The 27558-nt window shown below is 39.9% G+C and overlaps 2 protein-coding genes across 2 annotated transcripts in view; both read right to left on the reverse strand.

Moving 5' to 3' along the window:
• Nucleotides 1-27558, reverse strand: part of snai1b (snail family zinc finger 1b) — a 478512-nt gene that overhangs the window by 2874 nt on the left and 448080 nt on the right. The gene's annotated exons all lie outside the window — the stretch shown is intronic.
• ndnf (neuron-derived neurotrophic factor) lies at nt 8914-27471 on the reverse strand. The gene is made up of 4 exons (XM_051096295.1): nt 27176-27471; nt 17532-17720; nt 15487-15611; nt 8914-11759 (listed from the first exon to the last, which is right to left on the reverse strand). The coding sequence occupies exons 2-4, from the start codon at nt 17717-17719 to the stop codon at nt 10351-10353; spliced, it is 1722 nt and encodes a 573-aa protein (XP_050952252.1). The 5' UTR covers nt 17720; nt 27176-27471; the 3' UTR covers nt 8914-10350.

Consider the following 27558-nt stretch of genomic DNA (forward strand, 5'->3'; position numbering starts at 1 on the left):
TTTGGTGTGCCCTGGGTACCAGGAGGTGTTGCAGCTGAGCCATTTTCTCATACAACCCCCTGATGGACCATCTCCTAGAATCAGTTCCGATACTTGTTCCTTTTCAGGACAATGAAAGTGGGTTGGGTCTGTACCACGTGGTTTAGCCAGTAGCCACCCACCTTAGAACCGCACTCTACGATCTGCTGCAGTCCAAGAAAGGCCTGGGTGGCTTTCACAGTAGCTGGACTGCATTCCAGCTGGAGCTAGCGGTGGAGGAACTATTTTTTGGACGGGCCATGTATAGCTCTTCCAGGCAGTATGCATCATCACTTGGTGTAAGTGCTACCCATTCAAACAGCCTTACGAGGATGAGGGGCTTTCTCACACTGGGTCCAGTTGGCTGCGTGAATGTGGCCGAGTCTCCTCCTCCCCTGGAAACCTGGCTGAAAGATGAGTTGCAGAAGGCTCGCGTGCAGCGCATCTTTCCTTTGACCGACAACCTTCTTGCAGGCCCGCAAGTGGTCGATGAAGAATTAACCAAGATTCTTCTCTGAGACCTTTACCAGAGAAACGACCGCTTGCCACTGCAGACTTTGAAAGGGCCTGATCGTCCCATTGGAAGTTTAGTGGACTGCCAGACGGTGAGGGAATTCTGTCGTGAAGTGTGCCAGAGAAAAGCCTTTGGATATCCACATACACTTGGGAGAGCCTTGGAGATGGTCACCTCCATGAATTACAATCCGATCCACAGTCTTGAACTTGGGATGTCCAAATTCAAGTATTTCTCACACATCAAATACTGGGATGAGATTCGCAACTGCAAAGCAAAATGGAACTTCGAGGATTTTATGGAGCCACACAAGCCCAGTGAGATTCCATCTGCAGTAGCTCCTGCAGCGGTGTACAGAGGAGATCTGTGTGCCAGAAATGAGTTGGATCCGTCGTTCTCACGAAACCTGAAGAAGTACAGAGAACATGGCATGACCTGGTTTGAGATCTCCACAGAGCGTCTGCCCAGAGGCACACCGAAAGACAGAACAATCACTGCTGTGGTGTTCCTCAGCTGCATGGAGATGATCCAGAATGGCGATTATGTGTCTTTCCAGAAACTGGCAGAGCTGGAACGGCAGCTGCCAGTCACTCAGAAGCACCTCCAGCAGTTTAGGGTACTGTCTCAGCTGCTCCTGATCTCCTCAAGTTTGGAGGTTCCACTAGACAGTGTTTTATAAATTGGTCCTGTTCCCTGCTGTAGTAAGTACACCAGCTCGACTACGTGTTCAGGAACCAAGAACCGAAGTAGAGGAAGAAGAGATGGAGGAGCAAGCACAACAGGAACTAGTTGAAAAAATACAACCAGCTTGTGTACCTGCAAGCCTAAGAGGTGTACTTGTACTCACATGACTGCTGGGGCTGAATAAAGGCCCCCTGCAGCAAAATGGTGCATTTTTGTAAAAAAAATATACATTTCAAAACATACACGGAAGTCGCTCCAGGCAGATGATGTAATATGTCTGTGTTGCGGACCGTGGAGAAACCAAAACTACACAAATGAAAAGTACAAAATAAGGATTTGTAAATAAGAATGTTGGAGGATTTTGATATAAACCACGAGGAGACTGGTTTTACTTTGCTAAAGAAAGGAAACTTTGCTTCCTTTGCTCCTGTAAACAAACATTGGGTTTCACAAGACTCACCGGCGCATTGCTCAACGCAGACGTCCTACGTCATCAACCCGAAGCTGCTTTTATGTACAACTGTGAGCGCAAGCTAGATTAAAGTGATTATTACGTGATTTAGATATGGATATTTTTCTTACAAAAATGCATTGATTCGCTAAAGGAGGCCTCTATAGGCCAACATCTTGAATGAAGACACCCACAAGGTCTGAAAAAAGCAAAATAAAAACTTTTCTTCCACATTTGCATTCATATTAATGGTAGTAAATGGAAAGTCTAATATAAAGGCCCAACAAGCTCATCAGTATGTCTTTTCCCAACTTCCTATTTCAATAGTAAATACATCAACAAAAGGGGAAAACTGCTTGTCAGACCATTTCATAGTGTCTTTGAGAGGTTACTGAATGCATTGAAGAGATGAAGAGTATTTGAAGTGACAGAAGTTGGGAGAGTGGTCTCTGTGTGGCCCATCTTCTTCCATCCCCTGATCCCCAGTGACCTCTGGGACCCCGCTGACCCCTGTTGTCGCTATGCCTGCAGTGAGGAGTCTTTGGATGGAGAGCTGCATCGATTAGGACTCAGTGACCCTTGACCTGACCCTACGCACAGCCACACACACACTTGAGCATCAACTTTTACTTTCTCAGCTAGAGTCACTGATCACAGACTAATGCTGACCACACACACAAACACACAGCTAAAGAACTAAGCTAAAACTGCATGCATTTTCTTTCTTGTGCTGATGTATATCCTATTGAAATTGAAAGCTACTAGCTATTGTTAGTCAGTGGCAGGTGGTATTGGACATGCTTATTCTAAAGAGTATTGATTGGACAAAAAATATTGATTAACTGAGTGATAGGGCTGTCAAATGATTAATCGTGATTAATCGCATACAAAATAAAATTTTTGAATTTGCCTAATATGTGTGATGTGTGTAATTATTATGTATACAAAAATACAAACACATTCATGTATATATTTAAGAAATATTTACAAGTATATGTATTTATTATAATTTTTATATAATTTATATTATATATAAATACAAATGTTTTGTACATAACATATTTCTCTTAATTATATACATTAATTTGTGTGTATTTATATATATATATATATATATATATATATATATACATAATAATTACACACAGTACACACATATATATATTAGGCAAACTCAAACTTTTATTTTGTATGCGATTCATCGCAATTAATTGTTTAACTGCCCTAGATTCATATTTTGTCTGTTTTCCCAGAATAAGTAAAGATGACGTGTTAAAAATCATTTACCATAACTAATGGATTTTTTTTTAAGTTTACTGCAATTACTTCAAGCTTATTAGCATTTTAATAGTAAACAGTCAGTTTAAGTTGGAAATTAGTCATTTTCACAATTTTATGAATGCTCTGACCTCTCTCATTTGTGACCATGTAAAAGAAACCAAAATATTAAAAGTGAATTTATATTTCAATATTGCTGCCACAGAACATTTCAAAGCATGGTTTGAAAATGAATACATTTTGTCATTTACATCGTACAAACCAGCTTTATATGGCATTTTTGACATAGTAAACTTGCTTGGTAGCGCACCTGATACAGCATTGCACTTGCAACATGGTGCACTTGGATGTGAGTCAGGATAAAAGAACACGAAAGCCTTGTGAAAACTGGCTAAAATGGCATGGCTGTTTCAGCAAATACATTTTTCTGTTGTTTGATTTTGTTGGTTAGGTTTAGCATAGGGTTCAGTGTAGGAGCTACATAATTTTCAAACATGAATGCCATGACGTACAACAACCAAAGTAATAAAACATTGTCATCTGTTTCAGAACTGAATGCACTTTAAGCAGCACTTTGGAAGTTTTTTTTTTTTTTTTTTTTTTTTTTTTTTTTTTTGCAGAAAACTCTTCACAAGCATTTCCAATGAGCCTTTGTTTAAAGTACTTTAGTCCCTGTAATGGATCAGCAGCAATTCATCCTAACTTTAGCTAGATGACACTGTTGTCAATCATGCAAACTGAAGTATTTCTGCATCACTTTCTCACTCCACAACCAGTCAGACTGAGGCTGGTTCCAGATCCTAACAGAAGTACAGATCATTGTGTACCGCCACAAAAAAAAAAAAAAAAAAAAAAAAAGTTCTCTTATTCTTTCTCACTCCTCAGGGTCTCTATTTCTTTGCACAAATATTTTCTCTGCAGACAAACCTCATTTTGGCAGTTCACGCAACCACCTTCGTGGAGGATTTTCCCCAGCGTTTTACCATATTTCAGAAACACTTCTGAAAACGTGATACTGAGAGATCTCCTCAGACTTGAGGTGTCTCCATCATCCAAACCTCACTCCTAAACGGCGTTCCAATGAATGCTGTTTCTGGCCTGTCCTGCACCGCTGACGTTACTATATACACTGTGTTTGACTTTGTCAAGCCCCCGCTGCTTCTTGAGGGCCACCAGGATGGGAAGCGTTGATAGAGAATATGAGAGGGTGGGTAAAGAAATAGTCCTGAGAGACAGAGAGATTACAGTGAAGATAAAGCGTGAGAAAATGACTGCCACTAACAACAGACATCTGATGAAGGACAACACAGACTCTAGACCACCCTTTATGAGGGCGTAACAAAACGCCGTCTCCATTTATTCATTTTTACTCTCTTATAATAACTAATATAAACACTTACAAATACAGGGTTCTTCAATGACTCTTAGGTTCTGCAGTATTATGGTGATATACTGTTCTTGAGCTACACTGTAAGGTTCTTTACGTTTCGTTATAGATTCTTCAAATGTAAGTGCAAAATCCTTTACTTTTAAGGTATAAATAGTGGAGATCAAAATTATAGAACAATCTATAAATACTGGATTCTTTCCTGAAACATTGTTAATCTTAGTTGTTAATATTAGCTGTAGGAGTACCACCGCTCTACTAACATGTTTGATAAAATATCCAAGGCATTTCAACAAAAATCTTCATTCTGTGAAAACACAGAACACAGAAAGATTACAACTAAAATCTTGGAGGAGTTACAGCTGTCAGAAATTAGTAGAAAGTGTAGAGGCCTTTGCTTTGACTTCAGCACATCTGCAGCTGCAGAACATCACTAGTTTGTCAGACTGCGCTGGTGTGATAATGGTTCACTCTTCTTCCAATCTCTTCCACAGTTTGGTAACTGTAGCTGTAGTTAGTATTTTCTAGAGATTTTCAATCAGGTTTAGATCAGGACTCTGGCCCGGCCATTTAATTATTTCAGTGTTCTTAGTTTCAAGAAACTGCTTTACCTGTTGTGCAGTGTGACGGGGGCATTGTCTTACATGAAAATTGCAGGCTGATTGGGAGATTCTTGCAGGGAATGTACTGCATGTTGCTGAAGGAGGTTCACCTGCTATATAAACACCTGCCATATCTTAAGAGGCCCAACTCCGGCTGCAGAAAACATCTTGGTCACTGCGGAGTACACTTTTAGTCTGACTTCTCTTAAATATGCGGAGACAGATTTTTATCCTGTTTAGCGCTGAACTGGCAAGCAATTCCAGCTGCAGTGCTGAGCCCATTCCTCATTGAGAATCTTTGCATTATCCTGTCTTCTTGTGCATTTGTCTTATGTTGATGACCAGCCTTTAATTAGTGTCACTGTAAACCTGCAATATCTGAGAAATCACATTTTGGAATAACCAACGTCTCTTGCAATGGCTAAAAGGCTCATCTCTTTTGATAAAGGTCCTTCATCAGGACTTGCATCTGAAACGGTTGGTCATTTTCTAAAATGAACTTTCTGAATTTCAAACTCGGGGGCACTGTTGAAGTCCACTATATGGAGAGAAATCCTGAAATGTTTTCTTCAAAAAACATAATTTCTTTACGACTGAAGAAAGAAAGACATGAATATCTTGAATCTCGGACAAGGGGGTGAATAAATTATCTGTAAATTTTTGTTCTGGAAGTGAACTTCTGCTTTAAAGGTTCTTCATAGAACCAGTGACATCAATAAAGAACCTTGATTTTTAAGACTGTATATAAAACTTTGAGTTTTCTTTAAATTTGAATGTTTCCGTGTACCACTTTCTATATTACATTTAGTCACATGACTCATGGGAATCAATGGTGTTTGAGATCACTGACTACAGATCCTGTGGCATCAGACTTTCTGGATCTGGATCTAATTGGAAACTCTATTTTTAAGAGTTATAGCAACGTACATTGACTTAACTTGAAAGGTTATTTATGATACCCAGAAAGCAAGTCAGCTTAAAGTCCAAAAAGAGACCTTGGGAAGAGTTTTGTGAAGTATCCTCAAACTAGCAGTATTTATTGTTCTCTCAGTTTTGTCATGATGATGAACCACTTTTAGAGGGAGCTTTAGATGGTGGTTTTTGATCCACGTGAGGAGGTCTTTAGGTACAGATGGTCTGACCTCAGAGGAACTGCCAGGAATGTGGTTTGTAAGACCTTGGTATCAGTATTTCTGTCTTATGAGCACCATCACACACAAGTGTTATAAACAGAGTTTGTATGTGGATGTTGAGCGAAGATGTGTGTGAAAGAGTTACTTCAGAATCCTTCTTCGCAAACTATCTTCAAAAGTGTCACTGAGTTCTAAAGAACTTGGATGCAAGCCATGCGTATACATGCATTCATACAGACTCACACATGCCGAAAATCAGATAAGAGCAGAACAAAGTTCAGCGGTAAAAGCTGAAACCCATCGCTCTGAGATGCGGCTTCCATCCGTCTATATTTATTTCATTCACTGTTTTCTCTGGCTGTATATCTCTTACTCTTCCCCCTAACAACCACATCTCTCTCCTTTTATAGTCCCCGGAGAGCCGCCGGCCAGCACGAAACCATTTATTCTGTGTATCTGAGTATTTTCCTCTTTTACGACACCAATGTGAACTGCTTTTACAGAGAGAAGACCTGTTTTGATAGTGCTGTTATCATCTTACTCTGAGTGTGTGTTGGCGGCCAAATGCAGCAACTGTGGCTCGTAAGAATTCCAGAAGAGAGGACACAACAAGGTAAATGGAGTGAGTGTGTGTGTGTAAAGACTGTGTATATGTGAGTGGGAAGGAAAGAATCAAAAGTCTGAAAGACAAACATAAGTTTTGCTCTAAAGTGTAATAAGCTGTCCAACTTAATAGCATTTTAAAGTATCATGGGTGTGCACCCAATGTCAATACTGTTCAAAAACATATGCAGCACAATTAAACTGCTGTTTATGACCTATTTTTTTGGCCAAATATTTAAGCAGCAAAGCACATACCCAAGTAACAAGTTTAGGCTAGAAAAACATTGTGGGGCCATTGTTTTGAAATGTTTCTAAATGTCCAGTTTTCATGTTGTGATTATAACAATATTTAAAGGTTACAAAAACATTTTTTTTTTCAGTGTTTTACTAACATTTTCACTCAATGTCCAGTTTTTTGTTTTGATTGGAATGTTTATTACAACATTCTACTACTTAAATGTTTTACCCAAAATATAACATTCTAAGAACATTTTCTCTCAACATCATGAGAACATTTATGTACAAGTACAAATAACATCATAAGAACGTTCCGAAATTGTTGTTCTAAGAACATTTTCTCACAATGTTGAGAATGTAGATCAAGTATTAATGTTCCCTAAACATTACTCTAAGAATGTTTTGTCTTAACATTTATATTCTTTATTTATAACTTTTAGAAAACATTAGTGAATAAATGAAATAAAGCAATCCCAGAATGCATTGTGACAAGCTCAGTCAAACGATCTATTCAAAATGGAAAGCAAGTTGAGAGAAATGCGAAATGCGAGAAATGTGAAAAATCTTGTACTCCCAAGTCTTTAAATATCATTAATAGTTATATTAATTAAAAATGTATTTAAAGTATGTATGTAATTGCTTAATATAGTGCACAATAAAACAAAATAGACATGAATTAATTTCTTTCACATGATAAATTGTTAATAAATGAAGAATGTTGTCAACAGTTAAATGGGTATATGCTATGCTAGTAAGTAAGCTTACAAAAAAGACATTCATTTTAATGACGTAGTTCAAACTACATATATCATAACTGCAATCAGACACTAAAAAGGGCACCAATTAAAAGTTCTTTGAGCCAGTGGGATCATGTCCAAGGAGCACCTGATTTCTCAGAAAACTGATAATAAATATTGTTTTATTCATGTATGTGCAGTAGTATGTGTAGATTGTGGCCGCATTTGGCAGCTACACTGTAAAATAACAATTTGTTGAGTGACAACTTAGATTTTTTTAAGCAGCTGGATAACAAACCTAGCTTTTAAGTTTAACAAACTAAGTTTTTAGTTTAGTCAACTCAAATATCTAAGTTGTCACTTACTACAACTTAACATTTCAAGTTGACTAAACTTATTTGAGTTGACTGAATTTATAGGCAGCAAGGTAACAAATTATTTTAAATTGACTCAACAAATTGTTTTTTTTATTTATTTATTTTTTTTTTTTTTTTACAGTGTATATTTATGTTTATGTATTCTATGTTTCTGGTTTGTTTAACAACATTCTATTGTCAAACTCTAAAGTCTCTCGTGTGATTTATGTGAAGATGTTTTCCATGTGCTTTACTGTTTGGGTGATGCACAGTATAGCTGCCCATCTAGAAACTAAATCAGTCAATTATAAGGATTTATTTCAGTATGTACTCTACCTTTAGAAGGCAAATGGTTATGTAGACAGTAGTGCGCAAGACCACTCACTAGGGTTTAGAAACATAAGAAAAGAAAGAAAAAAGAAACAAGGAAAGAAACAAGAAAGGAAAATGTGAATGCTTTGGCCACCTCTTCTTTTGATTGTCTTGGGATCCAGGGAATTTGGCTTTTATTAAAAACACATTCACTCTCCAACTGACCCTCTTTCCTTGAGCTTTGCACACACACACAGTCCCTGCTGACCACTCTCATTAGCCTCTCTGTAAAGGGCCATCCATGGCATTCCCAAACCATTGCCTCAAGCATTCCCAATCCATTTCCGCACCATTCCCAGTACTCTTCCTCATTATTGAAGGGCAGCAATGAGGCTAATTTAGGACAGGCAAGGTTCTGCCACATCTGTAGTGACTGACAGGCTGTGAAGGAAACTCAAACCGAACTCTTCAGGAACTACACTAGACTGACAGTGAGAAGTACATTTTAGTTTGTGCAAAAATTCAACCCAGTATGTGTGTGTGTTTGTGAAGGAAAAGATGAACGGTGAGAAAAACAATGGAAATGTACATGCCATGTAAGTACAATGTAGTTATTACAGCAATTACAATAACTGGGTAATAAGTATCTACTAACCCTGAATGTAGTCCTAAACCTAACCCAAACCCATGTAGTTACCAGTATACTAGTAGTACTTTCTTGGGTACAGTACATGTACTGTAAAATAAAGTGTTACCCAAATGTGTATCTGATTTAACACAGTTCTATTCTTTTAAATGGAGTTTTTAATTAAATGACTATTTTGATCTCTTTACAAACCTAGAAATTATGGCTGTGTGCAGAAACAGAATGTGTCATGCAACAATAAGAAATGTTTAAAAACATGTGCACATTTAAAACAGTGGAGTTTTAAAGTGACATGGAGTTATCATTTTAGTAATATAAACTTATTTTGCCTTTTTTGTTTATAGAATAAAAATTTTCTAAATCTCGGCAGTCCAATCAAATAATCAAGAAAGACCTTGCGGCCAATATTGTGCATTGCATTGTGGGATACAGTGTTCCGTGCAGTGTGTTTTTTGCCAAATGTAATAGGTCATTTGGGTATTTTTGACATGCAGTACTATGAGTGAAAGATGCTTTACTTCATAGCAGAACATACACTTTCAGTGGTTCATTCATGTGGATATTTTCCAGCACGTATATCATCCTGGCAGAGAAACACAGAACCACTGGGATTACAGATGTCTATATTTAGTGTTTTATGTACATGAATATTGGCAGAGAAAATCTGTACATGTGACACAGAGATGAGACACATTTACACACACCAGATTCACAAACTGAGATTATACACACACAAACTGACAGCGGGGAAACGCTTCAACAACGTTGACTTTCATATAGATTTAAAACACATTTTTATCACTAATAACTGTTGTCAATAACAAAAAAATAACAGTTAAAAAAATAAACCATTAAGAAGTATGAAATAATTTAAAAAGTCTTCTAAACCATGTTTTTAATACAGGGCAGGAGAGCGGAGAGAAGGAGTCATGGAGCTACCTCTGCGATGACTGGCGTAAAAACAAAAACGAACAAACAAATCGAACGTAGACATAAGGCAGACAAATGGTGCATGCAGTGGCTAAAAGAGAACTGCAACTCCTCCAAACTCCCATGTCCACGGCACTGAGGATGCAGCACGGGGACTCTTTGCGTAGCAACAGCGATGGCACCCCCTGAGAACAAACCTTCAGGTGCCTAAGGTCGCCTGAGAGCGCCAGACTCGACTCGACTCGGTAATGTAAACATAAATACAGAGGTTGATATCTCACTCTACAGGCAGTTCGGTCACCGCGACACATGCAGCGTTAGCATTAGCATTGTGCGCAAGTAGTCAGTCTGCAAAACTCTCCTTAGTAGAATATCACTTCGAGTTAAATAAACTTCTTTTTTCTCATTATATATATAATATATTTACTTCTGTGCAGAGTCTGTGCTTCGTAGTCTGTTTTTTTAACAGTACTTCCTTGTTTTCACCAGTTTGCTCTGGTACTTGACTGAGTGGCCGCTGTGTCCCACCACGTAAACATCCAGGAGGTAACTCTTTCCCGCCTCGAGGCCCGTTATGGTCTCGGTAGTGACTGCCTTCTGCAGGTTGGCGCTGTGGAAGTACTTGCAAAGCACTTTCTCAGACTTGCGACGACTTTCCGGACCAGCGCACTGGTTCTGCTCTCGGCGCCGATGCTCTTCGCCGTAGCTTTCGGAAACTTCGCGTTTGTAAACACAGTATTTATTGCGCTCCTGTGTGCCGAGCCAGGCCACGGTGACGGACGAACAGGTACGCAACTTATCGAAAGCCTTGATGCGGGTGTCCTCAGGTAGGGCGGGGAAGGGTTGCTTGCCTCCGGCACGTGTGCTGGCCAGTACTTTCAGGGTGGAGGCACCCTTGCGGGATCCCCGTAGGCGAATCAGGTACTTGGCTTTGGGTTTTCCTCGAAGCTGGAATTGACGGACACCCTCCACGTTCTGAGAGAGGACAAGCTTCCCATCACGCCGCACCTGAACTTGCACTGCGTCCAGACAGGCATGGACAAAGAGCGTGACGCGCTGGTGAGAGGACACCGGTGCAAAGCGGAGGAATTTGCTGCCTTTCCTCTTAATGAAGACGTCAGTTACTTTCCCGTCCTTGAGCTCCAGAGTCTTCTGCTTGGCCTCTTCCTTGGTGCGGGCAAAAGTGCCCACGTATGCAGTACTCATGTTGGTGCCTGTGTTGACGGCGAACACATCAAAGTAATACTGCATGTCTGGCTTTAGGTCCGTCACGGTAAAAATATTCTTGTTGCCTATGCAGATTTTCTGTATGTCTGCCACTTTGGGCTTGGGGATATATGGGCGACTCATCTTGTTGCTCAGAGCTCTGTTGGTGGTGAGGGAACGATCCTTGAAATCATTCTCAGATGGGACAAAACCAAAATGAGCGAAGTCAAAGGGGCTGAAATCCCGGCCGGGTTTTGGAGCGATCATGAAGGCATCATCCAAGCTCATCTTGGCCTCCGCTGCGCATAAGCTCTTGAAGTTGTGCTCCTTGTTAATAACCACACAATACTGGATCGGCTGGCCCATGATGGAGCCAGTAGGAGTCGGCTTCCAGGCCAGCGTGACAGTAGTACGACCCAGCGCAGTAACATCAACCCTGGGGTCGTAAGGCAGCTCCGGGTATGGCTGGTCAGACTCGGGAGTTGTGGTAGAGTAAATCTTGAAGTTGCTGTCCTTTTCGGTGGAGATGATTTCCAGCTGGTACAAGCCCGAAGGGGAGCTGGTGGAGATGAACGACTCAACGTCATTTCCTTTGTAAGTAAAGAGTTCGGTCCCCTCATTGGCCGTGACTTGCTGTTTCTGCTGTTCTAGAGGTTCCGGCTCACCTGGGACACAAAAGACACAGAGAGATTTGCAAAGTTAGACATTGAGAAACAAGCACAGAACATCAAAAGACAATGGGAAAATGAGTGCCCCCACAGAACAAACCACAAACATAAAAAACAAGGCCCACTCTGTGAGGCTAAAACTGTTTGCTGTTTGGAGATGCACTTTTTGAATGATGACTTGTTTAAACCACACACAAACACAAGCCACATAAACTGTCGAACAAATGGATGTACACACTTAAGCTCTCTCTGAACATCAATGATCGAGACATTTAACGTTAACTACCACATAATGACGCATTTCCCTCATCACTCCAAATCCTCTCATCTAGTTGTTTATTTTCCACTTCCTCCCCACAACCCAATTTACACCGCTGGAAAAAGAAGCAGCAATTTCCATCTTAACGGAAAGAGCATCCTCGCAAGGTCATTGGGAGCTACCTGCTCCGGTCAAAGTTAGCCACTCGTCTGTTAGCGGCTGTGTTTTGTATCCAAACAACCCTGCACATCAGAGGGTGACTTTCACTTTGCCTTCCCAGGGAACTCTAAGCTACACAAAGACGCCTTGTGGCTTCACTGTTCCTTGCGTTCCTTTCCAAGCCCTCTCCGTTCAGCTGGGCGAGAAAACATAATATTATGTTTGTCAGCCAGAGAAGAAAATGAACACGCGTTGCACTCAAAGACCGGCTCCCAGTGGACATATTCCACAAACATGGGAAAAGACTTGAGCGTGAGTATTTATTTACTGTGACTGCTGTACCTCAAAAAAGATAACAAAAATTACAAACGCTTCCATTTCCTTGTTTGCATTTCATTTATAATGTAGTACTGCAATTAACCAGAAAAAAAAGTGGACCTAGCTCAAGAGGCTAAATGGAGTTCTGTTATATTTGAAATGTCAACTATGTCTCAGATGTGTCTTGTGAAATTAAATAGACTCAAATGAGACAACTGTTGACAGGTCATGGATATGATTCCCGTTAAATGCAAGAACTGATAGAAACAGACCTTGAATGCAGTGTAAAACTGCTTTGGATAAAAGCATCAGCAGTCTGCATAAACATGAACTCTTTTATGAAACTCTAGAGCAGGGCTAGGCAACATCAGTCCTGAAGTGCCCATGTCCTGCAGAGTTTAGCTCCAGCCCTGAAAAAACCTCACCTGCCTGTAGCCCTAGTAATGCCTTGATTAGTAAGACCTTGATTAGCTTGTTCAGGTGTGTTTGATTAGGGTTGGAGCTAAACTCTGCAGGACAGTGGCACTCCAGGACTGATGTTGGCTATCCCTGCTCTACAGTACTGCAGGAAAACTTTTCTCAGGAAAAAAAGGAGTGAAATTATACATCAGTGGTCTCAAAATGACAGACACAAAACTCCAGTTTTCTATAATTCACTTGCTTTCTGTTTGATCCCATTGCTGTCTTGAAACAACTGAAATATTGAAGAGATCACATTTGAAGGTCCAGTCCCACCAGAGTGGTGTTTGAGTTATTGCAACTGTGAATGACTGAATGCATATGTAAGCAAGGAAATGAGTCTGAAGGCGGATATCATCAACTGTGAATGATTTGTCTTTCAGGATCTCCCAATCACAGCCAAGTCACGCCGTAGCAGGACGATCATTACACGGTGTGTACAAAAAAAAAATCTAAATCCTTTGCGTAAAACCCAACTGTACCACAGTGAATGATGGGGGTCTCTGCATTTCATCAGCCAGGACAGCCATACTGGGCCACAGACTAAGAGGAAGGAGGAAACCCAGGATCTGGGAGTCATTACGGCAAAAAAGTCATAGATGATCAGAAAAGTTTGTCGTCTCACAGGGAGACACTCATGTCTTCATGTAAACTCACACATGGACACGTTCTGTGCACACTTCTGACCCGTTTCGGTCCTATATATTAGGTTTAACAGACGCACTTTAACTGAAACCGCTATGCTGCTCCATGTGTGCAGAGTGAAATACAAGGGTGTTTTGTGGAACTTTATTGATTTCTTTTTTAGGATACTGTCCAGATGGAAAAAGAGAGAGGGTGATGGGAAAAGGGAAGAAACAAGAAAAGTACCAGGAGCGAGAGCAAAAGAGAAGGGAGTACAGCTGAAAGAGAGAATTTTGCTTTGAAGACGAACACCGGTCACAACCTTTTTTTTTGCTTGCATACAGTACACAGAGTTGATGGAAACAGTGGGAGGAATGGTACGGCTGTGTGATTGAAAGCATGTCTGGGTTCACATTTCGCTACAAATTTTTCCATTTTGGGGTCACCTGAACATGCTCTTGGCAGGTTTTGTGAGATTCACCCCTCTATATCCCTATACAAGATTTGCTCCATTTGACTTTTTCACTCTTGCTTTCAGGCTTTTATGCAGTGCAGTGCATCAGCACACAAGTGTGGTTACACTAGGCCCACAAATACACACTGACGCACTAACAGGACTAATGATTGACCACGGTGGAAAACACTGACCCACACTGGACACGCTCCACAGTACTTCACAGAAAACACATATTTACCTGCAGCCGTGCTGCTTTTCAAACGAATCTAGAGTTATTTTCGCATAAAACTTTCCAAGGGAGGCATCTGTAGAACGCATTCATTCTGACTTTTTTTGGTTAAATCAGTTTGAGAACTTGCAAACACTAATACTCTGTTCCAAAATGTAGTGAGCACGCTTGTTGTCTATTCCCTACATAGGCATTCCCAACATAATGCAATTTTTTATAACTACTACTACAGAATAAATTCTAAGCATAATTTAAGCTTAATAGCTATGTGACTCTGGACCACAAAACCAAGTAAGTAGTTGTAAGTAGCACGGATATATTTGTAGCAATAGCCAACAATACACTGTATGGGTCAAAATGATCGATTTTGCCAAAAATCATTAGGATATTAAGTAAAGATCATGTTCCATTAAGATATTTTGTGAATTTCCTACTGTAAATATATCAAAACTTAATTTTTGATTAATAATATGCATTGCTAAGAACTTATCTTTAAAGTTTGTCCAAAGTTTTTTGCACCCTCAGATTCCACATTTTCAAATAGCTGTATCTCAGCCAAATATTGTCCTATTCTAACAAGCCATTTTACCAGTCCCTCGGTAAAAACCGCAATCCGATGGGTAGAATACACATCTTTTGGTGGGATTCCCCTGGTAAAATTAGCATTCCAGGGGCTAAATATTACGTTATTGGGGTCGCTTCAACCAGCGGACATGAAAAACAACCCACTGCAACAGTGTTAAAGCAGCCTAATTCTTGGCAACATTGCACATATTTCTCTTAGCTAATTATTTTCATCTTTTGTCACAGTCCTTTAACAGGTAACTATATTTTAGGACATCCTTAACATTTGGAGCTTAAAATGTTTTTGGAACAAAACCAGGATATTTCCAAGAAATTTTTATGCCATCATTTCTGTAATCCTTTTAGTTTGTTTTACATCGACTCGACACAGAAAGGAATTCCTAATCCTCCAAAATCATTCCTAGTTTAGGAATGACTTCCTTCCTAATCAAGTTTAATCCTTTGGAGATAAATGGAAGGAGATACCACTGTCTACTTTAAACCTTAAGCTGTATTGAATGGCTATGGGAGATGGTCTCTTGTTCCACAGATCTAAGATCAGGTTTTCTAATAATAGTTTAGGACGTTTACATGGACAACAAGTCTTAAATTACTGCAGAGTTTCAACATTGATCGGGAGATTTAATTCGGATACCTGATCCTTCCCCACTGCGGTCCTCTGGGAGCTCCTGCAACGTCAATCTCCACTCAAGAGGAGCATCACAAGGTGTCACCGTCACCAACAGAGGAGTGTTGTCTTCCTCCACCACAAAATAGTACCTGCAAGAGCGAGGGAAAGTTAGCATGCATTGTATTGACTCATTGTATGCTGTATAGCAAATGTGCTCTGTGTGAAAACCAGCCATCTACAGGCAATTATATTTTAGATAATACACTTTTTTAGAATAAAATTACGTAAATGGTTACATAACAAGGTGTAAAACAATACTTTTCACATTAGGGCTTTAAAAAAGCACAAATCCCTAAGTATAAGCCTGCCATTTTAGCAAGGTTACATATAATGGTGTTGCTAATTTAGCCCGCCTGATTGCAGTCATGTTTCGTCTTTAAAAGTACTTGAGATATATTAAAACCCGTCCCAAGACACAATACATTGAAATTAGAACTAGCTGGCCTTTCAGAGACCGCTACCGAATTAGGACCATATTCCCCAAACACAGGCTGCTACATTAGCCTTGCTGTCTCAACATATTTCCGCTAGCTTTGTTAGCGTTTTTAACACTACGTTGCCACTGAATTAGCATGCTTGTGAGCACAGTTGAGCACAAGGCATTGTGAGATTGACAAGTGTGTTTAGATATTGCACAAAATATCTACTGTACATAAATATACTGCTAAATGAGTATAAGTAGCATGATACTATGTTATTCCAAACACAGTCTGAGTTTTTAATCAGTCCTTCTGTGAGCAGAAACACCTTTCAACTCCACATTCTGTGAAATAATTATGACAGATATACACTGGACTTCAGTGTAATCAGCTATATTTGAGAACACTGCAGTTCATTAGCAGGACACGACGTTTACAGAATCACTGGCATGGACATCAAACGGAAAATGGGGAGATTCGTTGTTACTATAAAGCGTTTTAAATTGCGAATAGCTCAGCCCTCGACCATCTGTGGTATGTATGTTTTGATTAATTCATCCAGGATCCTCAGCTAAAATAACCCTGTAGCCTTTTGCTGAGACCTCGCATGTGGTACAGTTTGACGGACGTGGTGAACACGGTTGATATCGTCCATTTGAGTGCACCTGCTACTCAAAACAATGCTTCATCAAACGCACACACAGTTTCCAGCATCTCATTCATAATGCATGTCTCACACTCGTCTGATGCATTATAGCTATAATAGATTCCATATTTCTTCTTACCACACACAAAGACATTTCCACAAATGCACATGATTATAACCCTCCTGTCCAAGGATGTAAACTTAATTTGTTTACATGAAGAAAATTGTATAAACATGAAAAAGGTATGTCTGCAATTCAAAGCACAGAAAATTCTAATTATAGAAGAAATGTGTGATTTCTGCACCACTATCATGACCAAAAAGAACTGGAAACAGAACTAAACCTAAAAGTCCTTCTGAGGAATGAAATAAAATAAAATAAAATAAAATAAAATAAAATAATGTTTATTTTATATGTATTATAAGTTTTATTTTAGGTATAGAGTTAAACACGGGGATTGTATTTATTGATGGTAATTTTAATTTAATCTCCAAAATAAAATGTAAAAATAACAAAATCTAAAACTCCCTCTGAAGAAATATGAGGTGATCCAAAATAAAATAAAATAAATTCAATTAAAAAGTTTTTTTTGTTTGTTTATACAAAATGTAACTTTATGAATTGAAATTTTTATTTTTATTCTAAAAATGCTAAAAGTTTTATTTTAGGTATACGGTTAAACACCAGGATTATGTTAATCTATAGTAATTTTAATTTAATCTCTAAAAAGAGCTGTAAAAATAACTAAATCTAAAACTCCCTCTGAGGAAATATGAGGTCATCCAAAATAAAATAAAATAAAATAAAAAGATTAAAAAAAAAAAAATACAAAATGTAACTTTATGAAATGTTTATTTTTATTTTTATTCTAAAAATGCTAAAAGTTTTATTTTAGGTATACAGTTAAATGTGTATATATATACATATATATATATATTCTCACCTTTTTGGTGTATCTCTGAACAGGTATCCGCTGATCTCAGCTCCATCTGGCATGACAGAAGAGTCATGAAACTGAGCTTTATCCCTAATCTGCATCTGAAAGAGGCCTTCATCACGTGTGGGCAGTTTCTGTCCCATCACCCCCAAGACCAGCAACACCAAACCATAACATCCACACATCCACGTCATCCTAAAGAGAGAGAGAGAGAGACTGACAGTGAATAAACAAGAGAACGGAAATTCATTCTTAAAAACCTGAGCACAGTCTTCTTTCCGTTTTCTTTCTATATATTAGCTATATTAGCAGTTATGGGGTGGATTCTGATTGGCTGTCAATGCTTTTATCATTTATCTGCTTGAAAAATTGTTCTAAAAGCAATCCCATTGATAAACATGTGCTAGATGTGTTGGGGGAGGGGCATAGAAGAAAGCATATGATTGGACAAAAATCTGTGTAGTGCAGGATGAGTCATCAATATTTGTGCTCTGTTTTCCTAAACAAGAAAACAAAATCTGCTTATCTGCTGAAAGTAAATTCTGGAGTTTTAGAAGTGCGCTAATCATATAGAAGATCTCACAGCTAACACACATGAACTAATTAAATGAATTCAAATCAAATTTACATGTAGTCTTGAAGTTGCAGAATCAATATTAGAGCAAATCAGTAGCAGTCGATGACTGTTTAAAAACTCTAATAGAGGATAGAATTAAATCATTCCATGATGTTCTTATTCTAAAAGAACAACATAGTCTTCTTAACATTTAGCTTAATGGCTGGATTGCAACATCCCACTACAACAAACAAACCAAACTATAGCAGATTTGGAATGAAGAATTCAAATGAATGTCCTCACTGACCACCTTTGAAGTTCTGCTGCTTTTTTAACTCAAGGGGCGGCACAGCTGGGGTAAAACACGGGTATGCGGCGGTTGATACTGCACGCAAACAACAGTCAGCAACCCATGAGAAGATCCAGGCACTTGGAGACACTCACAGATGCACACATCTGCTCACTGAAGACATACAGACACACACACACTACCTCACTAATCACCGTGTGTAGAGCGTCCAAGCTCACAGTACAAAAATATCCATGTCTGGTTGGTGTTAAACACCTGCTTGTAACTATTCACAGATTTTCCTGCATCTGTCCTGTGCACTTTTCATTGTATTTTGAAGTTATCATTTACACTTGGCTAAAACTGTGTAAACAAGTCTTTAGAACAGAATAGACACAAAAATTGTAGACATAAATTACCATTCAAAAGTCTGAAGTTGATAAGATTTTTTTAAACATTTTTGAAAGAAGTTTCTCTTTGCTCACCAAGTCTCATTTATTTGATTAAAAATATATACTAAAAACAATAATATCGTGAAATATTATTACAACTGAAAATAGCTGTATTCTATGTAAATATATATTTAAAAAATATAATTTATTCCTGTGATCAAAGCTGAATTTTCAGCATCATTACTCCAGTCTTCAGTGTCACATGATCCTTCAGAAATCATCCTAATATGCTGATTTGCTGCTCAAGAAACATTTCTGATGTTAAAAACAGTTGTGCTGAATAATATTTATTAAAGAATTAATTTTTTCAGGATTCTTTGACAAGCTGAAAGTTTAAAAGAACAGCATTTATTTGAAATAGAAATCTTTTGTATAATTTTGCATATCTTGACTGTCATTTTTGATTAAATTAATGCATTCTTGCTGAATAAAAACATTAATTTCTTTGGGGGGAAAACAGTAGTGTACAAAGAAGTAGTAAAAAGAAACTGAAACTAGTCACATGTCGTGCCTAACTAGATTAGGTTGCGTTGGATTGGCTAAAACCACACAAATGTGACCCTGGACCACAAAACCAGTCATAAGGGTCAATTTTTGAAACTGAGATTTATAAATCATCTAAAAAGCTGAATAAATAAGCTTTCCATTGAGGTATGGTTTGTTTAAAAATGGAATCTGAGGGTGCAAAAAAACAAAATTTAAAATCGCCTTTAAAGTTGTTAGCAATGCATATTACTAATCAAAAATTAAGCTTTGATATAATTACGGTAGGAAATTTACAAAATATCCTCATGACTTTTTGCATATTGCTTTATATTGCTACAAATATACCTGTGCTACCTATGATTGGTTTTGTGGTCCAGAATCACAAATGTGTCAGATCGAGCTGGACTACGTTTATCTATACTGTGATGGGGTGGTTTAGGAAGAGCTGAACTTGAGTCTGAGTCTGGCTGTGTTGGTCTACAGTCTAGGTCGGATTTTGCTTTGCAGGGATCACATGATATCCTCTTTCTATTGATTTGGTGCCATTGATTGGAGCTGAAGGCAAAGCCCAAACTCCCTGATATAATCAGGCTAATGATGGCAGATTAGAGCGATACTCCACTGTCATTAACAGCAAGTGAGTGCTTGTCCTTTTAATGACCTCTCCAGGAATCCCTCCCCTCCTGCTGCCTTTATTCCCACTTTTCTTGACCTCCTTCACTCACTCTTTATTTGCCAAGGCTCAGATAGTACTCTCTCTTTCTCCTCCTCCTCCACTTTCATCCATTGTTTCTCTTTCTTTTACGTGCCTTCCTCTTGCCTTTCTTTTAAAAGTTGCACATTATCATTTCCCCCCCTTTTACACTTGGGCTTTTCACTTTGGCGAATCACAAAATGTACTTAACTCCATTTGCACACAAAGCGCTGCTTTTATCACGCATTACATTTCCTCTTTTCTGTCTCCCACAACAAGAGCACTGCTTTCTCTTGTGCTCTGATTGTGTAATAGGATATTCTCACCGAAAAGAGATGCTCTCTCATCTTGCGTTGCTACGTATGTACATGGGGATGTAGATAGTCTCACTGTGGATGCGTTTCGGACACTTTTGGTGCAGACCCAAGTCTGTTTGGTCCAAACTTGGGTGCACAACCAACAATTTGCTTGAAAATGTGGTCTAGGGCACTTAGGATTGTATGAAATTCAGTATGGTTTGCAACTGGTATAAAAGTCAGGATATCTTCTAGTCATCAGTGATTTAACAAAACATATACTTGTACAAATTCAGCCCATGAAGGAGGGCTCTGAAATGAACTGGAAAAGCAAATGGACTAAAAGTGTAGATTGTGACTGGGATGACCTTGTATGCGACCTTCTGTGTATGATATTTGGGTAGGAACTGTAATACTGTATTTCTTTAGATGTGGTTGTCAGTTTCTAACCAAGAGGAGAAAGCAAACACAGGAACATGGATTTCCTCTGCAGCTCCGTCAGGTTTGGATCCAGTTGTGTTTCCCAGAGCAGAAAGGGTTCTCTTTCTAAAATAAAACTTCAAAACAAAGCCCCATCTGGAACAAATAAAAGCTAATGTTTAATTAGAGCTGGGGAGAATGTCTGATCGTAATTTGGGGGAGGATAATTTGAAGGCAGACTCAGCCGCAATCGTGTCAACTTTGTTTTGCTCTTTTTTTTATTTTTTTCTGCATTCATTTGTTTTTACCAAACTTTTTTCTGTGACGGAAATGGGTTCATTCGGGTCCCGGATCACTTATGGACCATGTACAAATCTGCGATGTGTGATGAATTGGACCTTGAAGTGGTTTCGGGAGAGAGTGTGTTGCGGGAAGGTCGCAGAGTCAAGTTCATAATGTTAAACAGCTTAAACCCTTTGAACGCAACAAGCTGTAATGTTTGAATTATCGTCCTCGAAATGCTCCTAATCACTTCACGTGCGAGTAAAACGACAATCCAATGGTGCTATTTAACAGTTTACTCTTTAAACTTTAAGTAAATTACCTCGTTTTGACCTCCTTGATTATCGCTCTACAATCTAAAGGGCAATTAGAGATAATTCTGCAATGCAAATGCATTACAATAATCTTGTGTCAGGTGTTTTAGAAACATCTGGCTACATTCCACTCAGGATAACACAATTTCCTTTTGGTTACAATTCTTCTAATTATCTCTCTAGAGACAGAAATGTCATTCTCTTCGAAATATGTTTATCCAAATCAGATAAAATACCCATTCATCTCCGCTGGAAGTCTAGAGGCTTTAGGCAACAGCAAAGTCTGAGTGATTGATCAACAATTAGGAGGAGATAATTCTATCAGCCTGTCGTTAAATGACTCAATCAGACTGATTAATTGCCACAGGAAGTGTTAACATGCAATTCACTAAGGTGGGACTGGGACTAACAGCCTCAGCCAGGGAAACACACACACACACACAGATGAGTAGCACATGTATGGTGCATAAAAAGCAGCGCTACTGACAGGGTGAAAACACACATCGCACCAGAGCAGCTACCACCTGTCAATCAAACGCCAGCGGCCCGGGCCACAAACAGCGGAGAGCCATCATTACCGCGCTAACCTGTGTGGGGGTGTCACTTCTGTCTCACTCGCTTTTTAAACATGTATGACTGCACGTTTACTCACACACACACTGTTTCCATACTGGCTCTGCTCCCTATGGAGCTCAGTGTCACATATGTGAACTCTCCTATATCACACAGGAGCTGCAAAAGCCTTCATTTCCACAGAGATAAGGGAAACATTTCAGATTCTGTTTCAACAGAGGCACGACGCCCTGAAACTGGAGAATGGGTGAGTTTCCCTCAGCTTCTGTCAGCGCTTCCCGAAACCTCTGAACAGACATTTACTGTGAGCTTCGTCCCCTGGGCTCCTCACGGCCCTGTCATGCATACATACGGAGCCAGAGCTGGAAAACTAAAGAAGGGGGAAACGTAACCAACCTCAACAGTAGAACACAATGGGGACAATGTTGGATTTTGTAGAGCGGTTTTATTCAGTGAAACTCTGACAAGAGTCAGTGGTTAGTCAATCTACTTTGACACTCCGCGTCCTGCTACAACAGTAAGCCAAGCTACACCATCGGTTTTTGGTGTATCCCACCAGATAAACAGATTCAAAACCGCATTCAATGAAAATATCTATTTTTGTTTCATTTTGTCCAGTCTGCTCCTGGAGGGCCACTAAGCCAACAAGTTTGGCTGCAGTTCTAATTAAACACATCTTAACCAGTCTAAGGACTTTAGGATTTCTAAACATCCCAGGTTGTATCCAAAATCATCTGTATGTAGTGTAGTGGTTGGGCTACACTACATACAGGTGATTTTGGATACAACCTGGGGTTCCTGGAGAACCCCCACAACTGCACATTTTGCATGTCTCCTTTACTCACACATGCATTTTAGGCCTTGGAGTCTCTGTTAATGAGCTGATGACCTGAATTAAGAGTGTTTGAGTAATGTACAAAGTTTGGGGGGGGGTTGGGGGGTGCTCCAGGAATGTGGTTGGGAACCGCTGATATAGTCCATGATTTGATGGCATAGCCATTAGTAGTGGTTTCAGGAACAATAGTGACTGCTAGGGTTGTGCCAATAGACGATAGTATCATGTATCGACGATAGTCAAAGATATCGCCTGTTGCTGATGCCTTTGACGATAGCAAGACGATTATTATTATTATTCGACAAAAATAGACTAGGCGCCTAACTTTAGCGATGCAGTACTGAGAGCCACTTCTGGGGTGCTTCAGAAACTTGCCACGAAGTGGCTGGTATAAACACAAAGGCGCAAATCACGGTGAGCGGGAGGGGGTGTTTCGGGTGGGAAGCACGCAATCTGTAATTGCTTGCAGTTGCTGATGCTTTTTTCTGGTTTTACTTTCACTTTCGAAATCGATCCCGTTCAGCAAGGAGGAGAAAGGAGGGCACAGTAACTCGTTTTGGGGGGAGCGGCCCCCCTTCGCGCCGCAGACGTGTACAGTGTAAATAAGGGGTAAGAATTTTATTCATCATACAATACTGTATTCATTTATTGTAGTGTTTTTAGTGTTTTTTAAAGTGCATAAACTCACGCTAGACTAGGCTAGGCTAGGATGATGTTCTTTAATAACGTAAATGCTCTTTGCTCGTTTTCTGTAGCTGCTTTTTGAATAACTAAGGAAATGTAAGCATTAGTAACTTACAATGTTTTTATTAAATTGTTATCATGTTAAACACAAATTAAGTCATACTGAAAACATTAGGTTGCTTTTAGCCTTATGTTGATGTTAATTAAAAATACTTAAATAAATTAGCATGATAATATCGTGTATCGCAATCTCACAGGATGATATGAAAATTTTGCATATCGCCCAACACTATTGACTGCAGTCATTCGATCCCATAATGCACCTCAATAACAAATACACAGCCAATGTACACTTAATAACTAGTAGCTAGAGCAGGGGTGCCCAAACTTGGTCCCGGAGAGCCGATGTCCTGCAGAGTTTAGCTCCAACCCCAATTAGACATACCTGAACCAGCTAATCAAGCTCTTACTTGGCATACTAGAAACTTCCCGGCAAGTGTGTAGAGGCGAGTTGGATCTAAACTCTACAGGACATCGGCCCTCCAGGACCGAGTTTGAGCAAGAGAAAACCCGTGCGCTGTGAGCATAATGCAAATGAATTACCTCATCTTGCCGAAAGGATGCCATCTGCAGCATTACCAGTGTCTGAATTCACTCATTTGTTTTCATTCACTCATTGGGTGGACTATATCAGAGCAGTGGTCCCAATCACGTTCCTGGAGCCCCTTAAAATTGCACATTCAGGTCTTAAAGTCTCTAGTAATGAGCTGACGAGTTGAATCAGGCGTGTTTGATTACGAAGACATGCAAAATGTGCAGTGTTGGGGGGGCCTCCAGGAACGTGGTTGAGAACCTCTGCATTAGATGAGTATTGTAGGAAATAGTGAATGAGGGTGCGTGGCAGGGCTCTTCAACACTAGAGCCAGTTTCTTGTTGAGTTTAGCTCCAACCCTAATCAAACACCCCAAACAAACTAATCACAGTGTTAAGAATTGCATACAAATTAGAGACAGGTGTGTTAAATAAGGGTTAGTTCTAAAGTCTGCAAGACACTGGCCCTCCAGGACTAGATTTAAAGAGTCCTGGTATAGTGGGCGACTTTGGAGACAGCCACAGGCAAGTGTGTTGGGGCAGGTTAGAATTAAACCCTTTAGGACACTTGCCCTTCAAGAGCAGCAATGGACATACATGGCAGCGTCAGCTGTCTCAATTACCTCATTATGTGGTATTTGGTACGGAATAGTGAGCGAGTGTCCAAGCGAACAGCCACTATGTGTCTTTCTCACTTAAAATGTTATGATTTCTTAAAAATGAGATCAGTGCTTTAAAGCTGAAGTGCTTGACATGTACTTTGGCTTGTGTCTTTATGCCAATCCTGAGCAGCACTGGTGCACTTGGACAGCCAAATGGCACAATGACTAATTGTTACAAGCCGGTTTTGAGAGCTGAAGTCCAGCACTCCACCGTGGACACTTGGCTGTCCGCTGCTTGTTTACTTTGGCAAGCACCCAGAACAGCGTTTGTCGAGTAAAATCTCTGAAGATATTTGTGTGTTTGAGGCACATTTGAGAGTGTGAGAACATGTGTACTAGGCGTACACAGACTAGCTGTGAAGTGTAACATCTCTAAGGGATTATTAATTATTAGTCAAACCCTATTTGCTTAAAGCCCGGGATGTCCCATTTGAGCCTCTTAGTATCCTCACACAAGTTTTTATCCTAGGACTCCCAATTAGTACAACGTTTGGGAATGTTCTTCAGCAGCTGGGCTGAGGGTGTAGGGGCCACTTTCTCCAAGTGCCACACAAACAGACCATTGAATGGGAAGGCCCCTGACTGATGTTCACTTCATTGCTGTCTTTGTCAGAAGAATTTGAGATCTCACAGATATTCACAGACTCGAGGGACAATTTGTCCTCCTCACCCCACCCATACGAGCATATCTAAGGAAGCGCACAAACAGGCATGCTGGGAAATAAAGAAGCCACTGCCGTTTATTTATCATCTACCTACCGAGAAGGAAAATGATCTCGCGTGAGCGGCGTTGTTTGCGTGTTTCGCTGACGGGGCTCACTGAATGAACCATCTCAAACTGCATTTGAGCCCTGAAGCTTTGCGAACAAACAGATATGGAAATGAAAGAGCAGGGGGTCACAAAAAGTTCGAAAAGCTGCGATTAAATCCCTGGTTCTCCTCAACAGGACATGACACACAGTCACGTCAGACCCCACAAAGACCAGCGTGAGGACGACTGTATCTCCGCATCGGACTGTCACTCCGTCGGACACACAAATGGCCATTGCAACAGTGGCGGAATTCTTTCGCTGCCAGAGTTTTCATATGCAAATAAGGGTTTAGATACGCTATGCAACACAGACCTTCCCGTTCTTAGACTTTTGTTCCTGTTTCATTCTTTCCGAGAGAGGATGGGAGGCAGTGCAGCTTGGCCTCGCCGCTAAATACAGTTATTCAAATTCCCTCATTCTGAGTCTGCCTTTCATTACGTCTCCCAGCCCAGAGAAAAATATCACTCTCACCAGGAACCACATCAGGTAGCCAGCAATCCACTTCAGAGTTGTTTGTGTCTGATAGGAGGCTAATCCTCGCAATCCCATAGGAGAGATTAAAAAATCCACACCATTTACTATTCAAATTCAAAAAAGAAAAGGATGCAAATTGGACAGAGATCTCCCTACATGCTAGCGACAGGGAACTGATGTGAAATTCCAAGCAGTGACATGCAATACTTAAAGACCTACTTTTATTCTCTCATTATAATTATTAATGCAGTTCAAGGGTTTGCATTAATACACACAGAATTGTACTTTTAAAAATTAATCACTTCATACAGAATATATTGTCTCCTGAAACAATGTAAATTATGTTTTTTGGGGGTTTTGGAAAAGAAACTTAGAGACTAAACGGCAAGAAACTTCAACTAAGCACTTTAATCTAAAAAATACCTTTCACTATTCATTAATAAACTGAATCTAAAATCTTTTGCTGAAAAATAAACTTAGTGTATTTATGAAATACTGATCTCCTCACTGCTTAAACCAAAGAAAAACTTAGACTTGTGAAATAAGTTCAATCTGTCAAACTATTCATCTCATTTCATTTCGTAAAGAAGCCGTGCAGACACGGGCCAAAATTTCGCATCTTGCAGGTGCTTTTATGCGTTACGGTTCGAACAAGTTCGTAGCAAACAGATATTTGAAGAAAAACTCCCGATATGCCCTTCCCTTCAGCGAAGACAGCGACATTTAACACTATGAAAGACTGAATAACAGACGCACAATTGAGAGGGCGAGGACGAGTTGTGATGAATTGCGTCTGGCGGATGGGAGCGCATGGGAACCGCGTCTCCAACACAATGTCCAAAAACTCCCATCACACCTCCTCTGAGATCCAGACGAACATTAAAGAGCCTGCGAGCTCGGGCTTGACGCAAAGGTGTTTGAAATCTCTAACTTCCAGGAGTTTGCAGACCGCAAAAGCCCGCCGCTCTTGTTCTGGCAGAAGGTTCAAAGAGCGCGGGGAGTCCCGCTCCGTTTCCCCGTGACTGCAGAAGTGTTTCAACTCTTTCATGAGGCTTGAAAGCATTTGGGAAATGCAAACGCAGGTACGTCTGAGCAATGTCTCAAAACAGTGCAAATGATCCCGAGAGATTTTAAACGCATCTCCTCTTGCGCATTTGCTACGAACGGGAAGCTACAACCTATAATCAATAAAATACCTAAAACATCTCAATTTTATGTAAAGTTGCTTACCTTGTTCTTTTGGGTTAAATCACTCCAGTGCCCTGAAAAGAAAGTGTCTTGATAGAAATCTTATTTGACTGCGTTTGTTCTCTTCCAGCAGCGCAAACTTGTTTAAGTACACGAGATGGAAATGCAGGGAGTTTGTTGGAGAAAGTCTGGTAAAGTTGTTCCTGCTAGATTCCTTCAGTCGGATTCGGCTCTCACGGAGTTTCTCCCGTCCCAAAGTTGGTGACTTGTCTTAGTGGGTATCCTGAGTTGTTCTCCTGCTGTTCTCCTCTGTAGAGACTGAGAGTGAAGTGAGAGTCAGACTGCTGTGAAGTGTCTCTCTCTGAAGACCAGCCCACTCATCTGACACAGCGCACAAACACACGGTCCTACACGAGTCAACAGTC

Source organism: Labeo rohita, chromosome 23 (assembly GCF_022985175.1).
Source record: "Labeo rohita strain BAU-BD-2019 chromosome 23, IGBB_LRoh.1.0, whole genome shotgun sequence".
NCBI lineage: Eukaryota > Metazoa > Chordata > Actinopteri > Cypriniformes > Cyprinidae > Labeo > Labeo rohita.